The sequence below is a fragment of the Scomber scombrus genome, chromosome 18 (assembly GCF_963691925.1).
Source record: "Scomber scombrus chromosome 18, fScoSco1.1, whole genome shotgun sequence".
Taxonomy (NCBI): Eukaryota; Metazoa; Chordata; class Actinopteri; order Scombriformes; family Scombridae; genus Scomber; species Scomber scombrus.
Window position 1 is genome coordinate 8,559,340 of NC_084987.1, and position 27,824 is coordinate 8,587,163.

General features: G+C 39.9%; 3 protein-coding genes across 3 annotated transcripts; all 3 read right to left on the reverse strand.

Annotated features, from left to right (window-relative positions):
* Positions 1–565: 565 nt before the first annotated feature.
* On the reverse strand, positions 566–4,965 carry LOC133999858 (ATP-dependent RNA helicase DHX58-like). Its single transcript, XM_062439188.1, has 12 exons — positions 4,842–4,965; positions 4,408–4,598; positions 4,029–4,233; positions 3,717–3,907; positions 3,514–3,627; positions 3,142–3,274; positions 2,800–2,985; positions 2,427–2,677; positions 2,008–2,319; positions 1,734–1,924; positions 1,544–1,637; positions 566–1,415 (listed from the first exon to the last, which is right to left on the reverse strand). Exons 2-12 carry the CDS (start codon positions 4,582–4,584, stop codon positions 1,227–1,229), a joined length of 2,043 nt encoding a protein of 680 aa, XP_062295172.1. The 5' UTR covers positions 4,585–4,598; positions 4,842–4,965; the 3' UTR covers positions 566–1,226.
* A 559-nt stretch (positions 4,966–5,524) lies between these two features.
* kat2a (K(lysine) acetyltransferase 2A) lies at positions 5,525–13,918 on the reverse strand. The gene is made up of 18 exons (XM_062439183.1): positions 13,691–13,918; positions 13,240–13,363; positions 12,886–13,031; positions 12,658–12,747; positions 12,312–12,493; positions 11,952–12,143; positions 11,723–11,829; positions 10,682–10,786; positions 10,110–10,246; positions 9,821–10,029; positions 9,618–9,744; positions 9,075–9,185; positions 8,845–8,988; positions 8,603–8,717; positions 8,486–8,522; positions 7,948–8,011; positions 7,771–7,855; positions 5,525–7,639 (listed from the first exon to the last, which is right to left on the reverse strand). Exons 1-18 carry the CDS (start codon positions 13,916–13,918, stop codon positions 7,446–7,448), a joined length of 2,397 nt encoding a protein of 798 aa, XP_062295167.1. The 3' UTR covers positions 5,525–7,445.
* A 2,427-nt stretch (positions 13,919–16,345) lies between these two features.
* Positions 16,346–27,772, reverse strand: rab5c (RAB5C, member RAS oncogene family). Its single transcript, XM_062438471.1, has 6 exons — positions 27,654–27,772; positions 20,748–21,091; positions 18,619–18,770; positions 18,254–18,376; positions 18,053–18,146; positions 16,346–17,954 (listed from the first exon to the last, which is right to left on the reverse strand). Exons 2-6 carry the CDS (start codon positions 20,911–20,913, stop codon positions 17,827–17,829), a joined length of 663 nt encoding a protein of 220 aa, XP_062294455.1. The 5' UTR covers positions 20,914–21,091; positions 27,654–27,772; the 3' UTR covers positions 16,346–17,826.
* Between the last annotated feature and the right edge of the window lie 52 nt (positions 27,773–27,824).

Genomic DNA, 27,824 nt, shown 5'->3' on the forward strand with positions numbered 1-27,824 from the left:
GAGGGAGGCTCTAGAGGAACAACAGCTAGTGGTCATTATACAGTGACAGGAAGCTTGAAACACACAGGCATAGATTAGGTCTTTTGTAATGTAGCCATGGCCAAACCGACGCTATATTCAATTTTATAGGTAACCTATGTACCTTATGTATTTATATACTTTTATGTGTGGCTCACAGCTGAGGTGCTTTGTTGAGAGTGTTGAAAACGTCCTTAGTTGTCGCATGAACCCTAACTGGGCCCCACCGGTTTCATCCTTACTTCAGGAAAACAAAACTTAAAGCCTCTGGTTAATGTTAATGAAAGAAATGCTTGAGGCTGCTTTTACAGTAACTTCGACAGTAACATTTGTTAAATCGTTTTGATCAACACCAAGTTCAGTTACAAGTGAAAGGTGTGACTTATTTATTTTGTCAAGTATGAAATCCCCTAAGTCTTGATTCAGTTCTGTCTTGATTCCAAGTCAGTGACTCAAACACATGCCAGTCTGGTTGTGAACTCATCTCTGCCAACCTTTATCAGTTACCTCACAGCTTAAGAACCACCTGCACACTGAAGAATTGTTTTTAAAAAACAATTTATTGCCATGAACAGTATTACAGTTACAGTAATTTGCCTTTATACCATAACTAGAGACAGTAGCCATCCTCAAACAGGTGGAAAGACTGACCTTCAGTAATTTAAAGCTAGTCATGATTCACGTACAAAATAAACACACTCTCTGACACACATATACACTCATGTCATCGGAACAAACAAGCAGGCTCAACCGGCATTGGACAGTAACTATGGATGCATTTCAGGAAACCCTGCATTTGATATTGACCATTGAACAAAAACATGTTTCAATCATTTCATTATAATGTTTGTAGCACTGTAGTTAAAAACAACAACCTGCAATATCAGTTTCCATAAATGAACAAAAGTTGGATGGTTTTGGATGGCATGAACAAAGCTGTCATGCTTGTTCAATCATGATCGATGTGTAATGGGTTTTAGCATGCTGCTGCCTCACTAGCCCAGCAGCACAAATACGTGGTAACTATGTCAAGGGAATATTTAAAAAGCATGCATTCACATTTAAGTACCTCAAACATTAAAATTATGGTATACCTTTTCTAAATGAGCACAGACAATCTAAGATACAGCCACGAATCTAAAAAAACAAACAGATGAAAACTGACTTGAGAAATGGGGAAAAAACCCACACAGAGCTCTGTTCTTGTGTCAATCAATGGTCATGTCAGGGAAGTTGTCTTGGATGTATTCTTGAAAGTCAAACTCTTCAACAGTGAAACTAACATCCTTCCACTTCTTCACAGTCTTCCTGCCCTCAGGGGTCTCCAGGCCAAAGTTCTTGATGGCTATTGTGGGAAGCAGGGCGATCTTCCTGTATTTTATCTCAAATCCCCAGTCCTGTAAAGAATAAAACTCACACGTCAAAATGAGCACCAATATCAACTTTATTGATGAACTGCGTTGAGCAGGACAGCATGTGTTTTGGAGTTTTACATTAATAATATTTTGCAAAAGGCCTACTGTACCTTGTTGCAGTCATTGCAACTGATTGAGCGTCCAGGCTCCCAGTCATCAAAAGTCTTGTCTTTAATAACCTGCTCACCAAGTTTGTAGTGCTTCCTGAGAACAAAGATAAGCAAAGATTAGAGTGGTTTGTAAAGACTTTGACCTGTATACTTTTGCATGAACTGTTAAACCACAAAGAGTTCAACTCACTGAAAGTCAGGGTTCACATTGACATAGAGTGTATTTTCAATAAGTTTCATGTCACTTCCAGAGGCCACAGACTTGAAACAGTTTCGACACAAAAGTTGGACTCTGGAGGCAGCGAAGCGACCCCTCTTCTCCTTTTTGTGCATCTCTGCAACTTCACTGCCAATAAGTGCCTCTTTCTGAAGCTCATTTATCTGGAGACAAAGAAAAGTAAAATGTGTGTTGGCAGAAACACTAAGCAGTAAAAGCAAGGGATAGGGATGGACTGCATCCTCACCTTTGTGCTAAAATCATGGATGCTCATTTCTTGGACTTTAGCAATGGCTCGTCCAGTCAGCTCTTCCAAAAGTTCATTGATGCCCTCTCTACGCACTTCTTGTCCCCCTGTCTGACCGACCATTGAATACTCAGCTTCTGGTGCTCGGGCACGTCCTCTGGCCTGCTGCTGGGCAATCTCATTTGTAAGCAGTCCATAGCGTACCACCAGGTTGCATTCAGGTATGTCAAGGCCTTCTTCAGCCACACTGGTGGAGATCAGGAGGTTGAGAACACCCTGGCGAAATTTGCGGATTGTGTCTGTCTGCTCATTCTGCAAGGAAAGATGGATACATAAGCAAGTAAGTCACACTAACATGTCAATAGAGAAGCTGTTACTTAATTGAAAAGCTAATATGTGAATATTGTTTGCCAACACACCTGTGTCATGTGACTTATGCCACCTCCAGCCCCTGTGAGGACTGCTGCCTTTATGCCAGCTTGCTGCAAGGCTCTATTGTAGAGGACCCAGTCATTCAGGCAGTGGGTGCTTTTACGAGTTTTACAGAAAAGGATCCCCCTTGATTCCACATCTGGACCAAACTGCTTTAGAAGAACGGTTTCAAGTTTGCCCATCTTGGGGTTCTCATGCTGAGAATTGTTTGCTATTTCCCTCAGCTCCACTTGATTCTCTGCATATAATTGAGAGTGATTATATATGATTGCTTGCATGTTGAAAACAGTGAGCTACAACATAAAAAACATTCAGCCAAATATACAAAAAGACAAGAAAAAAATATTTCTGGACTCCTACCTTGGAAAAGTCCTACCAGGAAGTCGTCTGTCTCATCTATGGCATTGTCGGCCTTGATATCATAGAAATCCTCTAAGGAGCGATAAGCATCTATCATTCGCAGGGTGTCATTGATGAGCAGGGCGTCATTGTACTCCCTGAGATGGAGTGCACATTGTGCCAGAATTCTGTTTTGCTCTTCTACCCCTGGTTCAATAAATACACAAATTATGCACGTGTCAACAGCAGCATTCCTTTCTCTGGAAATTGTATTTGTATTTTATTTTTGCCCCTCCCAGTCAAACAGGCAACTTTGCAATGACATTACATTACAGGACGAAAAAAAAGAAACTGTCTTCTTGCCTCTCTGCTCTAGTATCATCACATCTTGCTCATATTCTTGTGTGCCAGACTCTCTCAGTCTGAAGTCTGGAGGCAGGGTCATGAAATCATGGATCTTCTGCATCATACTCTTCAGATGATCCCCAAATGGATCCTAAAAAATAAAAAATAAAACGTTTTTTGTGATTATAGCATATGTGAAATTATTATGATGGCTTAAGATTTTGTTTATTTAAAAAAAAGAAATCTGTAATTCCCATTGAAGGTTCAGAGCAGTCTATGTTGCTTTTACTCCATTTATCTCAGTGTACCCAGATCAGGTCATTTTGGGGTGTAGTGCATATGTTTTCAAATTTGGAAATGTTTAAATGCTATGGAGATTTTAAATATTACCTGAGGCCTTTTGTCCACAATATCCATTGACTTAAAGGGTCTGGGTACCTTCTCCTTCAGCTCGGCAGTGCAGTCTTTAGTTGAAACTATGGCTGAGTCCAGGTTGGCACAAATCTATGAGGGAGATAAAAGGAGATCAGACAAACCTGCTCAGATTAGTAAGACATACAGTGAGAGCCAAATGCAACAAGGTAAACCCTCACCTGCAGTACATGCTCTACAGCCCTTTCCAGATTCTTTGCACCCCCTGTCCCCGGTGATGCAGTGAGACCCAGGATCTGTGGCAGTTTTCGTTCTCCTCTCAACTTTTTCTCCAAATAGTGTCTCATTATCTTGTTGTAGACATTCTCTTTGTGGGTGTGGTGGCACTCATCAATAATGAGTAGAGTAATGTCTGTAAGAAACCATGAATGGTAATTTGGTACGAGGTTCATTAGGTAATTAGAAAACCTATCCCACATTTCACTTCATCAAAAACATTATAATTAAGTCTGTTCTAGCTCCATTTTACTAACCTGAGAGCTCAACATGTTTGGTTTCCTCCATGTTAGTCAGCGCATTAAATAAGATCTGTGCAGTGCAGATGACCACATCTGATCTTTCCACCACTTTTCCAAAGAAGTCCTTCTGTCCACTGTCTCCACTGACTGCCTCCATCTTGTATTCATGGCCCAGGTGAGGTTTGAGCTCTTTGTGGAAATGTTGCTCCACGAGGTGAACCTGCAGTATAGAGTACATCAATTCATTTATACTATGGTAACAACATGTATCAAGTCTACCCCTCACATATGTTTGGCTTTCTTCAAGCTAAATGGTGGAAAATTAACTCGTTCATATTAATGTGGTGAAAATCATTGTGAACTTTGCCTTCCTTTCCTGTTTTGTGTTTTTTACCTTGTTTACCAGGACCACCACTTTAGCCTGTGAGGTAGTCTTTAGGTGTTGGCTTGCCACATACACAGCAGCACGGGTCTTCCCCCCTCCTGTTGGCAGCCAGATAATGATGTTCTCTCTTCGAAGGGCCCTTTCAACCACTTCTTTCTGGTATGAGTAAAGTGCAAAGTCTGCCATCCTACACTCTCCTCCTATTTGACAACACATGAGAATAAGACAGAATTCACATACTGTAGAAAATAACTGGACAATAGATCATATTAGTGTGTCAAACCTATAATACCAAACACTATAAAGTCTCAATAAATCATAATAGAGAGCTGGCGAGAGCAAAATAACAAGCATTCTGGGAGAGATGCATGCTGGGTAAGTGAGCCACTCATTGTTACATATCTAACAGCTGTTAGATAGCAAATCAGCATTTATGAACTCACAAGTCAGCTGTGATAGAGAACAGTGTGTCTTACGGAGCTTCTTCTTGACCACTGTCAGCACATGGTGTAGGTGGGTTGGTCTTAAACTGGTTTGCGATCAGCTGTCTGAAACGAAAGCAAAAACCCTTTGCACTCAGAAAAAGGGCTCTACTGAGGGAGGTTCTAGAGGAACAACAGCTAGTCGTCATTATGCAGTGATGTAGAGTTTACATAGATAAGATCATAGATTAGGTCTTTTGTAATGTAGCCATGGCCAAACCTACACTATATCCAATTTTATAGGTAACTTATGTACCTCATGTATTTATATACTTTTATGTGTTTGAGTGTTGAAAACGTCCTTAGTCACATGGACCCTAACTGGGCCCCACTGGTTGCATCGTATCCTCAGGAAAGCAAAACTTAAAGCCTATGTTTAATGTCAATGAAATAAATGCTTGTGGCTGCTTTTACAGTAACATTTGTTAAGTCATGAAGATCAACACCGAGTTCACTCACAAGTGAAAGGTGTGATTTATTTCTATTATGTCAAGTCTGAAATCCCCTAAATCTTGATTCAGTTCTGTCTTCGAGTCCAAGTCAGTGATTCAAATACACACCAGGTTAGTTGTGAACTCATCTCTGCCAACCTTTATCAGTTACCTCACAGCTTAAGAACCACCTGCACATTGAAAAATTGTTTATAAAAAAAAAACTTTATTGTCATGAACAGTATTACAGTTACAGTAATTGGCATTTATACCATAACTAGAGACAGTAGCCATCCTCAAACAGACTGACCTTTAAGAAAATCTGAAATGCAGCATAGGTAGATTGAGGGAGAAGTACACAATTGACAACCCTGAATAATGCAACACTGACATCACTTTAGTAATTCAAAGCTAGTCATGATTCAAGTACAAAATAAACACACTCACACACACATACACTCACGTCAGTGGAACAAACAAGCAGGCTCAACCGGCATTGGACAGTAAATATGGATGCATCTCAGGACGCCCTCCATGTGATACTGACCGTTGAACAAAGAAATGTTTCAAACATTTCATTACGTTTGTAGCACTGTAAAAAAAAACAACCTGCAATATCAGTTTCCATAAATGAACAAAAGTTGGATGGTTTTTATGAATGCAAATTGTAAACTATCTGCCATGCATTAACAGCCACTACAGCTTGTGTATGTTGCGATAAATAAACCAGAATTCTCTTCTTCGACTGACGAACAAAAGCCCAGAATGACTGTGTGAACTGATGGTTAGCTTCTCCCCCTCTCTGTTTAACTCTTAACATAAACTATCCAGTAAACCTGTGACCACCACAAACATGTGGCTGTACAGTAAATAGGACTAATTAGCATATGTGTGACGGCGACTATACTAGAGTCTATTAACAGAACAATTCAATGCCAACTACTACAGTGTCACCTGCAAGCATGGTAAAAGGTATACTAACGTGAGACCTCATACTAAATGGTCTGGAATAAAACCCTGCCAGTGGAAAATGGTGCATAAACAATATGTGTCCCATTTACTGTATAAATAAGCATATATTCTGTTGTTGTCCACATGAAAACAACTGTTTCCTTGAAGGCAACGATCAAGGGAATTTATTTTGTTTAGCACATGAGCCCTGTCCATCACTAGCAGCCTGGCAGTGTCTCAAACTACTCCAGAAAGAGTAGGGCTGATATTACTGATTAATCTGTGAGAATTCTTTATTAACCAATTACGTGTTTAGAATAAGAGAATAATGTTACCCACGCCCAATAATCAATAATACTTTATATTTGCCTTTTTATCCTGACAGTCAAAAAATATATACAATGGAATTAAAGGCGCAAATCCTTACATTTCAATGAGCAAATGTTTGGTATTTGCGCAGATAAACGGCTTAAATGATTGACCAATTAATGCAACTGTCTTCGATTAATTTTCAATCGATTGTCAATCAACTAATCAGTCAGTTATTTTGTGTCAGGGCTACTCAACAGTCAAAGTACTGCCCATATTTCAAAGTACGTCTATCTTTATACCCATGAAAATGGCTGGGATGTTCAAGTGTCTGTCAGTAACGGAAGGCAACGTGGCTTTAGGTCCCGAGGTCCAGTTTTCTGTGAAGGAACTCTACAGTACATATACAGTACTTCTGTATGAGTGACGAGTTTTAAGCAGGACAAAACTGGAATGAAATAATGTCATTGAATGACACCCATATAGATAAGGGTGGAGGAGTGGCATCGTTTTAAGTTGGACCTATAACTTTGGTACACGTAATGAAACAGGTATAATAAGATTATTAACCCCCTGTGAGTACTGGAAAAGAAAAGAAAAAGACAGGATTACTTTAAGGGGAAAAGTAATGCCATTTTGACACTTTTACATTGAACTTAACAGGCTCTGATATTTCCAAACAACCGTCTGCTATGTTTGTTAGAGTCCAACAATTCCCTTGTAAAATCTGTCAGTCGTGTACATACCCTTTTATTAACTCATATGACAATAACTAGCGATGGTTTCCTCGTGACCTGCTCCACCTTGCTATGTGGCAGCGGTGAGAATTGATCCACATCCATTGGGAAATCTGTAAATATTTTGGTGGCCGAGTTCATTTTTCAATCAGGCCTCCATCTTTTAATTTGAAGTAGAAGAACTTCTCCAAGGTGTTGGCACACTTGCAATACTCGCTGTCTGGAGGGTTGTACTCGCGACAGTTGGTGATGATACGCTGCAGGTCAGCAATAAAAAGCTTCTTGGTCACATAGTATCTGTTCTTCAGTCTCTCTGTCATGGTCTTCAGGTCTGTGGGGACAAAATGTATGGAAATTACTCAGAATTAAACTAATGAACAGCTCATGCTACATAAGCGAGAACTAGGCAATATAATCAGGAAGAGGAAAAGTTGTATTTTAATCAAACGGATGCTCGCTCACCGATGGGAAAGCGGATGATCTCGTAGTAATCTGGAGCTTCGGATTTCTTCACTGGTTCCATGAATGGCCAGGCGTCAGGGTGGGTCTGTTGACATGATTTAAAAAAAAAGATTTGGTTTGTCTCCATTATTGTTTTTCTTGTGGTGAGTGTTAGATTGGTGCCAAAGTGTCCCTTACCTTTATCTGAGCCAGGAGGTTCTTCAGCATGTTGTATAACACATCAGGGTCCTTCACCTCTTTTCTACAATACAAGAGAAATAATTGGGTCAAAGATTGACTACATGTAAATGTAAAATGTACTCCGGTTCATAGTAGATTGCACATTATTTGCGACATTAAAGGCTTGTTAATCAATGTCTACAAATGAATCCCAGTGAACAAAGTGTGAGTGTATAAAATAATAAGGCATTAAGGTTTCAGTTTTATTTTTCCTGCAGCTGGATTTAATTTAGCTTTTATTATAGCCTACTACTTCCACACAATTCAACTATGCATATGAAAGTAAACAAGTCCGATTGGACATTTGGGTTGCTGAAGACCATGCATGATTGGAGTGAACAAACTGTTGATTTTAAACATTAACTCATTAAGTGTTAAGTGAAGCGTTGAGAGCTGAGTGTCACTGTGGCACAAACTATTTTACATACATTTAAATACAGGCAGATAGCAACTCAAGATTGGAACATCAATTTAAATAGTATATGCAAGTGTTTACCCTTTTTCCTTGTTACTAGGTTTCCAGCCTGTCTCTCCTAGAAGAAAAAAACTTGTAAGAAACATGATAATACTGATTTCTAATAGTTTTTTCATTGCACACAAACCAAACACTTACTTATGCCTGGAATACTCTCCACAGGGATCTGTCGCACACCTTCTTTGAAGCAAGTGAGACCTGGGTAAACCTTTCTGATCTGGGTCTGTTTCCTCTCAATCAGCTTCTTTATGATCTGATGTGACATTTTCAAGTTTATATGATATAAGAAAACACGTAGATTAACAACAGAAAAAAAAAAAGTATTTGCTTTAATGAGAACATCGTACAGCCTCACTTGGACTTTTGGGTTGCTCACATACCTCTTTCTGCCTTTTAATGATATGAGACAGCTCAGTGTAGGGGATTCTGGGGTTCAGCTCGCACTCCATGAGAGTCGCTCCTTCGTAGTCTTTGATATATCCGAGGTAACGACTCTTCGGCACTTTGATGTCTTTGGAAAAGCCCTGTGAGGGAGGACCAAATTACAAAAAGGTCCAGAAAGAAAGAGGGGACAGGAGCAGATATAATGTACAGGTCGTGCCTACAGTACCTGTTTCTTGAAGTAGCCGATGGCGTACTCGTCAGCGTAAGTGAGGAAATAGAGGATGTTGTGTTTGATGTGGTACTCCTTCAGGTGGTTCATCAGGTGGGTACCATAGCCCTTACATTAAAAAGACCAGAGAAAGAAAATGAACACTCAAAAATGTGTTGGGTTTTTTTGGTTCGTTTTTTTAAAACAATGCCACCTTTATAATATTCTTTATAATATGCCTTTTTAAGTTAAAAAGTAATGCGTTAATATGAGACGGATGAGTAAAGGATGATCTGGAAGAAGTACTGTGTGGCCTTTTCTTTCTTTAGCAAAGAACGTGGAAGAAATTTTAAGAAATGCTTATAATTACTGTATTGGTCCAAATATAAGACAGGGTTTCTATACGTCTGAACAAGTGGGATGGTCTAATATTCATGGTCTAGACTTTTGAATGTCAGTATACATTCACAACAGATGGTGCCCAAAATCTGTAAAACGAGCCACAGACAAACATCTAATTTATCTGTCAGCTCTAACAAGACTTAATGGCGGGTTATGTACCTTAACTTGCTCATTGGATGTGACGGCACAGAAGACAATCTCCGTGAAGCCCTGAGTGGGAAACATCCTAAAACAGATGCCTCCGATGACCCGGCCGTCCTTGATAAGGGCTAGGGTCTTGTGCTTCCTGTGAAAGTTGGAGACGTCAGGATAATGTGCGGGGGAGCTCTATGACTACCACGTGGTGTTAGATATCTACTTACGGGTCAAACACCAGCCGTGTGATGTACTCTTTGGGCATGCGAGGTAATTGATGAGAGAAGACATTCTGCAAGCCAACCAGCCACATCAAGATCTTTTTGTTGGACTTTTGGGAAAGAGAGTTTCCGATGACGTGAAACTCTATGATGCCTCGCCTCTCCTCCAGCCTGGCAGTCTCATCACGAGCAGCGTTTGGAGTCAGCAGATTAGTCTGGAGGTATAAACATAAACTGTGAGCGCTACAGTCTTTATTTGTAAGAATATAACTACCTCTAACACTGACTGACTTACCTCTGGTCCGAGCATGGCAGCAGGGTCAGTGATTGTCATCATGACTTCATTGACCAGCTCCATAGGAATGTCTCCCATCACACGGATCCGCTTGGCATCTTCCAGTGTCAGCGCCTCTGGAAGTTTACGTTTCTCTCCTGAGCAGACAGTGACATTTCTCAAGTCAAAGTGAAGTCAAGGTGAGAGAATATAGCTAACAATATTAGAACCATCAAAGGTTTTGTTTGACAGAGTAAAAGCCTCCAGGCTGCCAAGTTATTTGTTGTTGTTTATGACTTTCACAAGGCATAAAAATCCACATTGTATCCAATAAATATTTTTATGTTAGTCTGCAAACAATAATTATTCTTATTCAAGCAGGCAATACCAACAGCATCTAAACACGGTTGTGAGCCCATTGACATTTGAGTGATTTTTATACAGCACATTAATTCTGTATTTAATTAATTGTAGTCACAGGTGGGTTGGATGCTTTATAATGACCTTTAATGTTACACAATGCTCCAACAGACACTTTTAAGAGCCACTGTACAAAAAGAGAGAATCAAAGAAAAAAAGCAGGGCTCACACACCTGGGATGGGCTCTGCACCTCCAGCGTCCAAACTGCCCAGAGAGGAGCCACTGCTCAGACCCTTGGACAGAGCGGGGGAGCCGGACACTGCAGCAGGACTGATCACTGCAGAGGAGAGACACCAAGATACACTGTATTTATTATCGTACAACAGGAACTGTGACAACAGTAAAAGCTAGCGAAGACACAGTATATTTATACAAAGCAAATTACATACACCGTAGATACCCATCTCTGCTTCTGTCACCATACTCCTTCAATAAGGCTTTCAGAGTTGCACTACTACACTCAATAGGTGGATAAGGTACTGGCCAAGACATTTTCAAATTGCACAAATCATGTACATGGCCTATGATACTGTTATGTATCATTGTGTAATCTTATTTGTTTTATTTCATTTTAAAAAGTTCTTTAACCATTACCAACCTTATGTTGCTCTAATATGTAAATGTCACCTTTGCAGATGTTTAAAGTGTTTACTTTTTACCCCAAAACTGAATTGTTTTTGTACAATTCTACGTTCATCATTCTTTAGGGGTGGGGGAAAAAATCGATACAGCAAAGTATCGTGATATTTTGCATGGCAATATTGTATCAATACACAGACACCAAGTATCTATCTTTTATTATAGAAATTGCAAATGAAAATTGAAGTTTTTTCCTTTCGGGACTTAATTTGCAGGTGAAAAAAGATAATGAATTGCAATATATCGCAGCATATCACAATATATTTAAAATTTCATTAATATTGTATCGTGGAGCCACTGGTGATTCCCACCCCTATCAGTCTGCACTCACTTATTACTTAGTTTCAACACTTGTGATTTTAATAAAATGACTCAAGGAAAATTAATCCCAGTTAAACAATGTTGCTGTGATGATCAGGTGACCTGGTTGATGATTTGAGACTAGAAGTTATTGTTTATGGCAGTTATAATGAATACAGCTCAAAAGATACATCTTAAAATGTTGTGATCCTATATTATGGTCTGGTCCCATCCAACTTAACAGATCATAGTTAAGACTATACACCAGCCTCACCTGTCTGATGTCCCAGCTGTGTGCCGTCAGAGGCAGGCATGGTGAAGTCCGCCTCCCAAATGGGTGAATTCTCACCATAGATTTCCTCCTCCAACATGGACAAAAACCTGATGACATGCGTGCACAAATATACTTAACAAAATGAAGCTAAAGCACTTTGACTTGTCAGCAGTTTTTTGCCATTCAATGTCAGACATATATACACTATTTCAAAAGCGCCTGCCCTTACTTGGGGAAGTGTGTAAGGATGAGCGTGCGTTTTTCTGGCAACAGTTTATCCTTCTCCACTCTGAATTTCTCCAGGAGCTGGCGTCGCGTCACAGTGAAGATGGACTTTAGCAAGCTACGACCAAACACTTGAGTGGTTTCATAGCGCGGTAGGCTGTCATTACTCTGAGGGACATGACAGTAGCACAGCCACCTGGGAGTCAAAAGGGAAAACACTGCTATTTTACAAACTGACAACACAGTATTCAACACAAAAAAACTGACTTGTACAGGCAGAAATTGGCCTTTACTCTGACTAAAAGATGTTTTTAAGACACTGATATTGTCCTACTGCTTACTTAATGACGGCAAAAGCACAAACCTGGTGTAGTCCACTTTGTACGCTGTCCCGTCATCTTTCTGGGTGCGCTGGCGATACTGCGTTGGTGTCTCCAGCTTCCAGTAATTTAGGCACAAGAGGAACATTTTTGACAGCTCAAACATGGTCTGCCTCTCCTTTGGTGCCAGGTGGCTGAACTTGTACTGAACAAAATTCAAAACCCCCTTCGGATGGAAAGGAGACAAAAGACCAAGAAAATGTTATATGAGTTCGTCCTCATGAATTCTTCTCCACAGATACCTGTTTGTCACAATTTTGAGAAATGTGATTATTTGGTGCCTGTTGCTCTTTCAGCTACTGCTGGAGATGTTTGTAGTTTCATGTTCACCTGCTCGATGTTGGGCTTTTCAAAGGGTGGACTTCCGAGGGATCCCTCTACAACCGGCTGGCTCATCTGCAGGATGCATTTCCTCAGTAGCTAAGGGGAATGGGTCAGAAATAAAGAATAATGACATGAAGAGGGATTCTTAACTGCGCTGAAAAAAAATCTTGCAAATGAACTCAGTTATCATTTCTATTGTGCCTGTTACACAGACGTGAGCTACATTTTGCTTACCTTGAATAGGTAAAAGTAGACCTGTTTGGTATCAGTGTCTTCCTCTTTGTGCACAGACATAAAGAGGTTCTCAACATCCACCACCATCCCCAACAGCCTGTTAATCTCATCCTCGGAGACATTCTCCAGGTGGGAAACATGATCAGCTGTAAAGGAGGCATCAAATACAAAAAAACACATGACTTAAGTCAACTCACAAACATCCGAGGTGTCAAACAGTGACTTCTTAATTCCCAAAAAGAAGTCAGTGGAATACAGTTTTACTAGCTACTGGGAGGAGGGCTGGGGGAGTGCTGGGGGAGTACTGGGGAGTGTGTGTGTGTGTGTGTGTTTGTGTGTGGGAGTAGTTTGTACCCAGAGCATGTCCACAGCTGCGGCAAGGCTCGCTCAGGCTGGCTGCTTGCGGCTGCAGGTCCATACGAGTGGCTGTTGGTGGATTTGGGTTTTTCCATCCATTGCACTTGCATGTATCACTAGCCTGGGAATAAGCAAAACGTGCAAAACACCAAATGAAGGCGACATGAACAGGCAGCTCATTAGTTGTTTCTATGCGTCAGTCAATGACCACACAATTATGCTAGCTGATAATAAATGCACCTTCAAAGATGTAATGTGAATAATACAAGTAGCAAGAAGGCTGTGCTGCTAGCTAGCTGCAAAAGTTAACATGAGCTCATTAAGCTAATTATTTGTTTTTTGTTTTTGTCTGCTATATATTGAGTGTGGTCCTCTTTGCTACACCGCGCACAATAACGCTAAGAGTGCTTTGTTGTGAACTTTGGCTGGCTAAGCTAAGCTAAGCTACCTTGCATGCGGAGAATACGCCAAGTTTCTCGAGCTTTTTCGCCCGTGGAAAAGCTCTAACTTGGGCTTTCTTCTGGCTCGCACGCTGCTGCTGGCTCAGTCCCGGTCTGGCCGGATCGCTACTCCCTGACCCGGAGCCTGTGGCGGCGGTACTGGACCCAGCTGACCCAGTCGCCTGGGCTTGTAGAAGCCGGGGTTGGAGGCCCTGCGCCGCCGCCGGGTCTGACATGTCCGCGCTGCTCGGCTCTTCCTCTGCTCCTGGTTAGCTCATGTGCTGCCTTCAAGTGCTGTCGGGAAAAACAGAATCACTTCGGAAGCTCCGCAGCAGCAGTGTTTAGCTGCTTAGTGTTCAGCTTTCCAGATTTTTCCATTCAAGCAGAGGTTTCAAAATCAGACGTAGAAGCAGCAAAAACACGAAGACTACCAACTTTACGCTCCAAGCAGACTAATCGACACAATAACGACCCCTGAAAGCAGAAATCAGCACCACAAATATGAGGGGTGGAAGTAACAAAAATGAATTGATAAAAAAGGAGGTGACGAAAATGCATGTGAATTGAAAAATAGAGGGGTACAATGGATATGAAATGAAAAATAGAGTGAGAAATTATCAAATGATTTGATAAATTTAAAGTCGATTTGATTAAAACAGTCGTGATATAATGAAAACAGAGCCAAAATTGCCATTTATCATTTAAGAAAAGTGGCCTCAAGGGTGGAAGTAACAAAAAATATTTTTAAAAAATGGAAGTGATTAAAATGGTTATGAATTAATAATGATGAAATGTATGCGAATTGAAAAATAGAGGGATAAATTGTCAATTGATTTGATAGACTTCATTCTACTATTCATCATTCACCACACCTAACTGACATTTATCGTTTACAGCAAGCACTATTAGTTACTTTACATTACTACCATAAAAGTGGCCTCGTTATATCAGCTTAGAGCTTAATTTTGCAGATATATCGATATTCCTGTGATCAGAGCACGAATTTACACGTATACCCAATTTAAAAGGTTTATATTTAATGTATTCACTGGAAGTATTAGTGTGTGCTGTTCCTCTAAACAGATGCTCGTCAAAGTGATCGGTATTATTGTGTATAGTCATATGAACCAATTTACACTGGTGGTTAATTGTTGTCTTGAGAGTCTTGTAGATGCGTCACATCACCACTAGAGGTCCCACTAGTATAAATACACAATGTACAACAGTATTTATAGTCAATTCACACGACAGTTTTGTAATTATAAATAATTACTCTCTCTGGTGGCTTTCGTGGGAAGAGGACGTGCTCCCTATATAAATATAAAAGGCTCATTCTAAAATAACGAAAACAATTCTTATTTTCAGGTGATTATGCGCTATGATTATGAATATGATATTCAATTTCTGCAAATGGACCCCCCTCAAATCTTACACAGTGGTCCTTTAAATTGTATTTATAGTTTAAATGTAATTTGACGGTCTACAATCATAATTGTTCACTACTTTCTAGTGGTCACAGTGGTAACCGCAGCCATTAAATAGGTAAAACTAAAGTCAATGAGGACATAATTTCAGCAGAGAAAATGAAATAATTAGTGTAAAGTAATCATTTTATTTTTAGTGGTCACTTTCGAAGATTACATCCTCATTCTTCAGTGGGAGTAATACGTATAGGCTATTTATTTAAGCAATAACATAAGGGTATTAGTAGTCATGTTAATAGGATATGTAACAATCATCTTTTTTTTTTTTTAAATCAAATTGTCTGAAGGACTACACCATGCAATGGGTTTTCAACAGCCGTGCAATAAATATTAGAAGAATCGGTGTAGTCTCTTTTATAAATCTTCAGTCAAGATTTCCTCGGAAGTGACTATGTCTTGTGTATTGGTAAGACGTGATTCAGCACAAAAATGAATCGTAGTACATGACCTAGTCTACTATACTGGAGTTGTAATCACACCATCCTCGGTTTAGGGGAGCCCCAGCAAAGTAAGTGCATTTGAAAGCAGCATGTTTCGTCTGTAGTAAGAATTGTGGGTAATGTAGTTTTTGGACACAATAACTAAATGAAAGAAGTATGTGCAAATGTTGATTACAGTTTCTACACTGGTGATATTTTAATTTAAGAACATTTAATTTTATTTTACTTTTGTAGATTTTGTTTATTTATGAAGAATTTATCATTGGAGTATTTTAAAGTATTTCCTGGACTCAGAGCTGGGATGAGATGACTTTACATTTTTTAACTTCTGATTGAAATTTGTGTCACCAACATTTTATTATACAAACCTTGGTTGAACCTTCAGCACATTCACAGGTATCACATTTTAACACTATTTCCATTCAGATAAACCAAGAAATGTGGACTCATATAACACTTGTGTTCAGATTACACTTCTGCTTAGCTGCAGAAAAATGATACTTTCCAGGTTTTTGCAATCGAATTAAGGAATACAGATTATGTACTTGAGAAATACCACAGCCTTTCAGTGAAGTGAATTCAGTAGATGTTATCATACTTGACAAGAAACGGAAACTAATTTTGTTTAAAGTCTCATAGAAAAAGGTACGGGCAAGGCCGTTTTGTGGCAAAAAACTACAAAACTTTTTAGACTATAGTTCTAATAATATTTATATATGGTGAAATGATTAAACAGGCATACAAAAAAAGATACCTTCCCCTTGTTTATTGGTAAAATTACATGTTTTTCCTTCTTTCTCTACCCACGACCCCACCCTCCCCCACCTCACAGCAACGGCTGCTGTGCAGGTTCCGTTGTGCTAGTTGTTGATGCCATAACAGGATGACAACACTGTTTAAAGCGATCCCTCCCTGATATGAACAGTAAAATAAAAGACAGAAAATTTAAGGAAAAGGAAAATGAGGATAACATCTTAATTCACAAAAGATGATGAGACAGAACCAGTGCATTTAATACCATAGATCTTCAGAAAGAGAAAAAAAAAAGACATTAAAAAAAAAAAAAATCCATCACAAAATAATTACGGTTGACAAGACATCATGTAGAGATTGGGAAGATATTGTTTTGACAATAACTACTGATTGATTATAAACTTGCAAAGTCTGATACAAATACAGCAATATGCTTTCAATACACAGTTGTGATTTTGGTCAAGAAAACAAATCTTGCCTTTTGTATTTGTCATTGTACACTGATGATTCAAAAACGTTACATTAATGCTAAAATTACTCATGGGTGACGATGTTAATAAAGTACTATTTACTGTATATGGTTTGGTAATATAGATGAATGATTGTAAAACCTCAAGTAGTCTAGGCTTTAGAATCATACTGAACAGCCTGTGTCAAAAGAAATGAAGTAATAATAATAATAGTGATAACAATAACAAGGTAATAATTCAATCTACACAGTTCTATCAAGAAGGAAGTATCTGTCCATTCCCGTCCTCCTGTTACGAACCCTCTCTCTTCTTCTCTTCCAGGCAGCTGACCAGGAACAAGACAGAACAGTGAAGGATTGCTGCATGCACCTGCCACCCACTTAAAAAGGGAGTCGAGTTTGAACAGCGTCATAAGACCATGATGGAAATACTTTAGAAATTTATGGTGCATGGGAAAGCAGGGGTAATGTGGGGGTGGGGGGTAGAAGAGAAAGGACAAGGCCAATGAGCCTGTCAATATTCCTTCCTGTTGCATTTATTTATTTTTTTCCCTCTACACAAATACAGAAACAAAGGTGAGCAAAATGGCCTTACTAAGTGCCATTGGTTATGACTGATCTTTTCTTTTTCTTTTTTTAATCTTCTTCCACGATTGGGACGTTGTTGTTTTTTCTTCCCCCCTCAAGTGTCCATCATCAATAGAGAGGTCATGGATTGGCGAGTCCTGGGGTTAAAACACGATTCTGTAAATAAGCCTGTTGGGTTGATTTCTTGGTCTGTTGGTCGGTTCAACAGGTGGAACCATCAGTGGGATCTGGCAGTTTACTGGCCAGTGGTCTCGTTTGCCAAACAGTTAATTGGTGCTGTGTTGCTCATAGGGTAGTGGGTCTGACCGTGGTTTGGTCTGACCGATGGGACATTGTTTGACAGCTGGATAATATCTGGTCTGGTTGATCGAAGCTGCAAATTGGTTGGATCAGCTGACTCGTTATGTGGATTAGTTCCCGCTCCCGCAGCACTGGCCGCTTCTGCCCTGTGGTGCAGCTTCCTGCAGGTCCACGCCGCCTCTGGCTCGTCCACCAGTTCCCGCTCCACCCTGAGGCTCGTTCTTAGGAAGCTTCTTGGCTGTTTTGGATTTAAGACAACAATGAATTAATTTCAGCATATTAAAAGGTAATGACATTAATAGCTATGTATCTGTGTTTGTGCCAAGGAGCACTTACCTATAGCCATAAAAATCTCATTGACATTCATAGCAGTCTTGGCTGAAGTCTCCATGAAAAGCAAACTGTTGTCATCTGCATATGATTGTGCTTCCTAAACAGACAAAATACAACACATACATATATTTATGGGGCAATTTGACGAGTTATATTCATTTATTCAAGAATATCGTTGAAACAACTTCTGTATGTCAGACAGACCTGGAAATCTACAGCTCTCTTGTTGGCCAGGTCTGCTTTGTTCCCTGCCAGTGCAATAACAATGTTCGGGCTGGCTTGTCGCTGGAGCTCCTTCACCCAGTTCTTTGCACGTGTGAATGTATCCTTTAAAAAAAAAAAAAAAAGACAAGTGCAAACACACATAATCATGAGACAATGTGCTTTTAAAACTTAAAATCGCTGATGCAGTTTTTACATGTTACATGTGACTGTAGGATTGAAAAGAGCAAAGGTTTCTAGCCATCTCCTGAATTAAGTAATCATCAACTCGAGCTGGAGGACAAGGGTCAGTTAACAAAACGGTGCAAGTCTTTGGCTGAAGTGCTGCAGACGTCCGTGTAACTTACTGTGTTGGTGATATCGTAGACCACAATGGCTGCCTGGGCTCCCCTGTAGTACATGGGTGCCAAGCTGTGATACCGTTCCTGTCCTGCAGTGTCCCAGATCTCAAATTTGACTGTTGTATCATCCAAACATACCGTCTGTGTGAGGAAGGCAGCTGAAAATAAAACAGGAGATATTAAGTTCTTTTGACAGACAGGAGGTATGTAGGATGCAGAAAATCCCTGACTCATTGTCTATGGGGCTGACGTGTCATATTTAAACAAGAAATTTACACAATGAAGGATATTATGAAACCACAAAAATCACACACAGTGAATTAGGAAAATATGGTGCTCCAAAATAAAAAGGAGCAAAATCATCTGGATGTAGTGTGATGTCTTTTTTTTTCAAGAGCTAAAAAAAAATAAAACTTTACCCCATATGAAATGACTGGAATTACAAAAATATCACAATCAAGAAAACTCATTCTAAAAAAACTGTGGTGTAAAGTTAAAGCATAGTTTATGAATGGAAAGAGGAGGCACAACTGCAATGGACTCGCTTACTCAGCCCACAGTCACATGACAAAGGAAACTGAGCACACTTACATAGCACATACTTTAAAGCTTTGTAATCTTTGACCAGGCATACAGCTGACCAAGAGTTCAGTAGAATATAAAAAAAATGCTGACTGGTTTTGAGTCTTTGGTGAGTGTAAGCACCGAGCATCCTGTCCCTACATCCCTGAGCTGCAATGCTCATACACAGCTTGATAAAGCAGAGCTCAGACAGAGACGTCGGCTCAACGTATAACAAAAAAGAAATGAACAGACATAAAGAAGTTATTGTAGATAGGACCTTTAAATGCATCAGATATTTAACTTAATGATTTAACAGATGAGACAAATAACTCAAATCTCTAATCCTTCTGCTTTCTTTTTTGGCAGAATGAATTTTGGCAATATCTTCAGACAAATCCATAAGATTCATTTCCCCGTTGACACTGAAATCTCTGCTGGATAACTAAAGCATCTTTAAGCTTAGTAATGGCAAAGCTTACAGAAATGACAGATTGCCAAAAAAAGAAAAGAAGAAAAAAAAAAGCAACACTAAGATGGAAACTAGAAGTTCCTGTGCCAGCTGGAATGTGGACTGAAGAAATGAATAATTTCAAATAGCTAGATGAGAAAAAAGGGTACAAGTTGTAATAATAACAGTAATTATTCATCATTAATATCTCAATTAGCCGTTTATTTACTTGCAAATCTCTGTTAAACCCAACAGGTAGACAGAGCGGACAAAATACATCAATGAGCAGGGTAATTAAGAGCTGCTGAGGGAGGCCGATGGAGGCCAGCAGGAAGGCTGCGAGTGACGTTAATGAAATAATGAACAACAAGCCGAGTCTCAAAAGTCAGCAGCTCCAGTGGAAAGCTGCCACTGCACCAAAACATTCAAGTTAAAAGTTTACTTCTGTAGCCCTCAGGCTATTAAACCACAATGTCAAAAAACATTGAACCCCCCCCCCCCCCCCCTCCTATTATGCAAAATGTCAAAGTCATGGGTAGATGATCATACTCTTTAAAATTGAACATGATTCTTTTATCAGGTTCACTGATCTACAGCAGGTCCCATTGTTGTCTCAATTCCTTCCTGTTTCAAGTAACCTAACTCCTCTGCTGCATGAGAACTGTATTTACAAAGTGGCCATCTAAAAAGTCAATTTTACTTCAATTTTTCAGCTCATTACAGGCAAAAAAATATTAAGCAGCGTCATTTATTTCCAAGTGTGAGGTACGCGGTGGCTCATGAGAGAATCAGGTGATCGGCTACAAAGAACTGGTTCTGCCACTCCTCCTGCACAGGCTTTGACAGCACAAAAGATTGTACTGGCAAGGACATGTTTTTCTTTTTTTCCCCAGCTTCAGCACTCATGTTCTGTTCACAGACGTGTTGAGAGAGATTAAGAGCGAGTGCAAGCTAACGAGAAAATGTATGGATTCTGTATTTATGGCAGTCTAGCTCCTAAATGAAAAATGTGGGGATTGTGTCATAGTTATGTTATTGATTATATCTTTTCTAAAACTGAGAATTGATTTGTCGTCAGGCGCTATACACACCGACAGTCTGGAAACACACACATAACCCTCACCTCCGATGGTGCTCTCCTGGTACTCGTGAAACTGGCCTTTGACAAAGCGCAGCACCAAGCTGGATTTCCCCACCGCCGACTCCCCCAACAGCACTAACTTAAACTGGCAGATCTTGTTGCTTGCTGCAGTGCCGTTGGTCCGTGCTGGTCCGCCTCGCCCTGCCATAGTGCAGTGTTGAAAATTGGGAGAAAGAAGAAGAGGGTGGAAGTCTGGTCGACGTTAGGCTCAGTGCGGGGGATGGGGAGGGGCTGGGTGAGGCTGAGTTTAGATGGGGGGTGGGGGGGGGGAATTCAGGTAAGGCAGGTAGATGAGCCGGAGGAAGAGGAGACCTCACCAGTGGGAGCTGGAAAACACAAAAATATACAGCATGTTAAGCCAACAGCCTCTCCATTAACACAATCATCTTGTCTGTGAATATTATAGTCAGTCAAAACCTTAAAAGGTCTTAAATAATAAAAAAACTGATTCATTTCTAGTTCCTGCTGAAGAATAAAGTAAAATTCAGTACAACAATACAAAATATCATCACTTAAGCTTTTGTTTTAGCCAAAACTATTGTCAGACAATCTGAAGTTGTTGACACAGAAACCTGCAGTACACTAGGGCTGGGCCTCCAGATAAAGAGTTGATTATTTAACCATGTTTAGTATAAACAAGTGCTGGAGGAGAACAATTAGTGTCTTATGAAACATCTTGCTCCCACAGGTTGTCCGGACAGTGTGTGTTCACATTCACAAGATTTTTTGACATGTACTTGGTGTAGAAGAAAATACACTTATATTTGCTTTACTTTAGCTACAATTCTTTAAAATAAAAAAAACCCCACATAAATATACACAAATAAATGTATGTGAATCTGAAGAATTGATGGCGCAAGTGAAAGCTAAACAGCTTCAAAATGGAAACCGTAGCAATGAAAAACAAATTAACATATCTATAAACCGGTAATATGTAGCTGATAGCCCTCCTCAAACACCCTCCCAACCTCAACACATTTGTTCCTGTGACTCATCTCTTAACAGATGTCTGGCCGCAGTGTGCAATAACTATAGTCTCCTTCTCACAGTGATCTGTGTGGCCGTCTCTCTGTGTAGCAACACTTAATATTTTCATGTTAATCAGTAGGTCTAAATATATTTCTTTAACACCTGCAATAATATCTATATATCTAAAAAAAGGCAACAAAGCAACATGTGAGCTACGTTTTTTACTCCATCCTGTTGTGGAAGTGACATTTAGTATTAAGAGGAACTTGTAACACAGTTGGCTGAAAAAGCGAAACTTTTAACTAGACTTTTTTTTTAAAATCCTCCAGCCTGATTTGGCTCAAATGAGCTGCGTAGTTTTATGTGTTAAGAGTATATCAAGGCAGCCAAAAGAGGCCGACGGCTGTTTCTCTTCGGGCCTGCTTTGAGTATCTGAAACGTTGCCTAATCTTTTTTTTGGTTGGGTGATACACATGAGGTCAGCCAGCTTCTGCTTGGTCAAAAGACAGGAAACACAACTCAGCTCAAAGCAGGATGTGAAGATTGCAGAAGACGTTTTTTACCGCTGAGCACATTGAAAGTTGGGATAGTTTAAACTTCATGCACAAAAAAACACAAATGCATACTTGTGACGAAGGGAAACGTCAAGAACGAGGTAACACGCAGAAAAGAAGTCACAGCTGAGAGTCAATAGTTTGGTTGTACTTGGCTTTCTTTCTCTCTCTCTCTCTCTCTCTCTCTCTGCCCAGTGCTGCTGAGCTGAGCTTAATCTTCAGCATGTGACACACAGATCACGGCTCTATCCATAAAATAGTCAGAACAAGCATTTTAACAGTTTCAGTGTAAGTTTATGATATTAACTCACTTATGCTATGCTGTGCATAATGGTCTGCAGCACAGGCTTAATTCTACAATCACCTATAAGAGAGCATTGTGTGCTATAAAAACATCAATTTCTTCACAGTTTGTCCCCTTTTACTTCACATACAGCTACAATGGTTAGTCAATTAATCAGTCTATCACAAGACAGACTGCAACTATTTTAGTAATGTTTTTAAGCAAAATTGCAAAAAAGGGAACAAATTGTAGTTTCTGAAGAGAGGAATCGATGCCTTTTCTTTTTCATGCATGATCACAAACTGTTGGATTTTTTTTCTTACTGTTATCTGACGTTTTATAGATAAAACACATCTATAAAAAGAGAGAATAATGTGCAGATTAATTGATAAGGAAAGTAATCGTTAGTTGCAGCTCTATTCTCACTGGACTCTTGAACTGGAGGACACACACAAAAACACACACACACACACACTCACGCAGTCTTTCACAGCAGCAGCAGTAGAGTTGGAGAAGGAATAAAGGCACTCTGTTCACTGGGTCAAATAGTCGGCCTGTACTCATTTGACTGCACACAGCAGAGCTTCACCTGTTCACGCTCCTCACAAGAGGAAGCAAAGACAGAAATGACGGGCTGCTGATGAGCTTTTAGCGAGCAGGCCCACAAAAAACACCCAAACTAAAACCCACAAATCTAGCCCGACTGGTTTTTAAAAGCCTTCTTGAGCAAATTAAATTTCTGGGGGAATGAAAAAAAAAAGAAGTCATGCATGCATGTTTCCTCTGCAAACTTAATTTGGTAAAAAAAAAAAAAAAAAAAAAAAAGGGGGAGGCCTCAATCACACATTCACAATTTTCACAAATTGTCAAATTTTCAAGCTCAGCAACACACAGCTGATATTGGAAGGCGGGTAACACACTCACACACACACATACAGTGTATCAAGAGCAGGCCAGAAAGGAGTTTTTTTTTCTTTTTCTTTATAACAGCAGCACAGCAACAGCTACGTTTTGAATTCGTGAAGGCTATTTTCAGTTTCTGACAGCATAAAAATATGACGCTGTAACCGTTGACATCAAAATGCACAGTGGCAACACAGATTAGGTGTCCACGGGTTTGAACATTTGTTATGAGTTTTTATAACACCCTTTTTTTGCAAATGCACAGATGCAAAAAAAAAAAAAAGACAGACAGATGATATAATAACAGTTCGCCCCCAAAACGGTAGCACCAACACCTAAACACAGCAGCACTGTGTGAATGGTAGACGCAGCTGACGAGCTGTTGCAATCAAAGGGCTTTATTTTCTCCTCTTCTTCTTACACTTAGACGGACCTGAACACATCTTAAGCAGCCAGTGACGGATGCTTTGATGGCATCCCTAATGGGCTCTAAAGACCTCCACAGGGAAGTGGGTCAGAGAGAGGGAGAAACAGTGGGACATGGGTCAGAGGAAGGGGGGGGGGGGGGCGGGGAGTAGGAAAGGCAGCTAGGAGGAGCAGACTACAGAAAAAAAAGAGAGAGGGAGACTGTGAAATATTCATAGTGGCCTCCTGTATGCTCTGCTGCCAGATTAATATCCAAGCACTTGTTAGGGATTTGCAGCGTATTGAGCTCCTAAATATATGAATGTGAGCACTAGCTAATTGCGTGTATAGACATATGTGGGACAAATTCACGGCCATGTTATATGTTCACCCTACAAAAGCTCAAATTAATGATCCCCTTCCTCTATGTTGTGTTGTATTGTCGCATGTCCGGCTCCATACTAAAAAACTAAAAAAACAGAAGTGATACTGTCTGGTATTACTCATTATTAACAGTGTATGTTAATGTAACGCTTCTCAGTAACAGATAAAAGCTCAGACATTAATTGTAAAGTTTCAGCAGTTCCTGTAAGGGGTCTAGTTTCTAGGAAAAGGGGACATTTCTCATCAAATTGTAGTTTGAACAGTGTGATATTTAGTGAATTTCTTTTGTAATTAGAATAGGACACTTTCTCTTCACAAGGAACTCGACTACTGGTTACAGAAAATAATCAGATAAACTGGCCGAATATTTTTACAGCACGCCAACATGTAATGACTGTGCAACAAGTTGAAATCAGTCACACATTCCTCTTAAGAAGTGGTGAAACAACCTTCGCGGCCGGTGTCACTATACCAGTACCAAGAAAACAAGCTGCAACTGGAAGTGCTCACTCCATTTAAAGGGTGGGGTCCTGGATGAACTGGTGGTGTCTGATATGAGAGGGCTGCATTGCAAACTCCCCCCCTCCCTTTTTTTAAATGTTTATCTATTGTTGTCAAATGTTCAAACTCTCACCTGGAAGTAGCAAATTCCCCCAATGTGTGTAGTGATACTGTGACTTACAACAGTACTGGAAAAAATGAGAGCATTTATTGCTGACGTTTATTCCCCCCCAAATGACAACAAAGACTCAAAAGCAGAACAATCCTTGAGATCTCTAATGAAACAGGAAATGCTCTTGATCCAAGGTAAGCCCCTCTGCGGTTCGGGTTTCTAATAAAGAATGGAGCTTTGGAGACGGCGGTGACAGTTTAGATGGGAAACTGGTGACATAACTCAGGAAAAGCAAACAGGATAGTCATCACTAGCTGTTAGTAAAGGTCGATAGGAAATCACAGGCACTTCCTTTTCTCGTGACTTCTACTTTTAAAAGCTCAGTGCCCAAACCAAGAATAATCATCAGCTTCTTTTCACACTTTCTTTCACACTGCAACCCTAAATTACCCAGAGGAGCTGTATGTGATAACGCAGATGTCCGAACCAGCCGGACCGGGCATTAAATGGACTTTACCCTGCCAGTTCCCTCATAGAAAGTTCATGTAATGTCCAACTGAGTGAGTGAGAAAGTGGACGTGTTGATGACGTTTCTACCATAAAACGCAGCACGCCAGCTAAACCGCACATTTTTGGACAGGTCATGAACGCTCCGATGGGAAATAGGACTTACTCTTATTTCTCATAAAATGAAAGCCAGTTTAACGCCAAATTACAACTGGCAGCATACTTTTTTGCGTCATGTCCTGCCTCCTGCACCAAACCCTCATCTAAACCAAATGGAGTATTCCCAGTAGGTACGAACGCATAATGTGGTACAGGAGTGAAACAGCAACTCACAAAGTTCATATGTGAAAAGAGGTACAGTTATCCTGAAGCCTAACCAAAATCTACTCCTCCCAGTGCTCTCCATTTAAGAGGAATCTCACAATGTGGGCAGAGTGTTACACATATTACCCTCCATGTCTAAACATGACAATTGAAAAGACAAAACAGGGAACCAACTTTTAGTAATTCTTCCTTTTCGCAGTAAATCCAGAGTGTAAACGTAGCTTTTGATGAATTGCAAAAAACAAGCATTTCAAAATGAGCTCCTTACTAGGCGCCTGGATGTCTGGAAAATGGCCTGATTGATTAACCAAAACACATACATTATGTACACTGTGTGAAGGTTTAATTCCCCATCATTCTTTCAAGGGGTGTTTGTATTTATTTTTAAAAAGATGTGTCACCATTTTAGAAAGGGCAGTGTCCATACACCATAAACATAACGAGAGCTCAAACAACAACTGTAAATCCTCTCTCTGTCTCAAAGGTCCTCGCTGTGTTCCCCTTATTAAGTCATAAACAGGAGCAACGATGAATATGTGAATACATCTGCTGTTATAAGTAAGGACATGCACGTGCAGGAACATAACCCCAAGGTCCTGAAACTGGCAGATTTATAACACAATATGCTGCCAACAGTAATGACACCTGTATGATACCTAATGTAATGGGATTGCTGAGAGTACGAAGCTTTGCTGGCCTGTGAAACCTACTAATTATCTCAAATGAGTTTAAAGCTTCAAGACAAACTTGTTACTTGTTGTATGCAAACATTTGATCTGGACATAACAAGCACTGACAAAAGCTGTCAAAAAAACACCACTTAAGTTTTAAAAGTGCATTACTTAAAGTAGCTTTAACTCCATCATGATATCCAGAGTCTCACATATAAAAATGATTATTCTTTGACCAGAGGCATAAACCGAGGATAATAATGGTCCAACTGAGTGGTGAATGCTATTAATGTTAGCAATGACAGTCACAACTTTAAATTACAGCTCAAATTTCCAAAGTTAGTTGCATTTACTCAACTAAAAAGTTGAACTTGTGTCTATTTGCTAGTAGCTTTTAGCTTTTTTTTGTTTTTAATCTAACTTGTGAATCCTGCATAATATAGGTAGAGGCCTTTTGGGTTTCTTGCCTCTACCTTGCACCTTTATTTTGTTGTTATCTCTTTATCTTTTGCTTTTTTTGTCTTATGCAAAATAAAAAATAAAGAGTCGCAAGCTATCTTTACCTGTAAACGTAGCAAAACAAAGACGTAATAAAAATAACTTGTTAAGAGATATATTGGCTTGCAATTAGCAGTGTTTGGTTAGCTAGAAATTATTAACCTAATTATTAACTTTAAAACACATTTTCAAGTGACATTACTTGTGCTAACCAGTTTGCTACCTAACTAAAATTCACCTCCATTAACCTCACTACTCAACCATTAACCTTATCATGTAATGCTTCCTAGCCATAGCATCTCCCCTAATATATAAATACACGGTTATGAAAACAACAAAACAAAAGCTAATGCTATGTTAAAACTTGAATTGTGCTTGCGTTAGCTCGGTTAGCAGCTAGTTGCAGCCAACTTTCCTTTTCTCGGCCCCCTCGTCGTCAGCTGTTTGAGCCATTTGAGAGACTCCGACTGCTCAATTCTTGTTATTGTGTCTGCTTGCTGGCAGTAAAAACGATGTCATATGCTGATCAACAAATAGCATGTTTCATTCCTTCTTCTTTTTGGGAGAGAAAGAGGGTGGGGGTATTTTCTGTGGTCTTTTTACAGGGTTATTATAGAAGCCTCTCGATCCAGTCTAGATGGACATTTCGATTGAGCCTCGGACTGGAGTAAAATTTGACAAGAGAGGGGGGGGGGGGTCTTGACTACGATTAGCATTAAAAGTCCAACGTTGCTCTTTAACGACATAATATAGCATTTCAAGTTGTTTTTCACTTACAATACTTTCTCTTCTTTCGCTTGTCTCATCGGCGGCGGCTGTTCTTCTTCTTCTTCTTCTTCTTCTTCTTGGCTCTGGCCTTCCCTTCCGGTTAGCACATTTTCCGGGAACCTCCCACTTTTTTGTCAGAGTGTGTCTGACCAATGACAGAAGCCACAGTCTGCACAAACC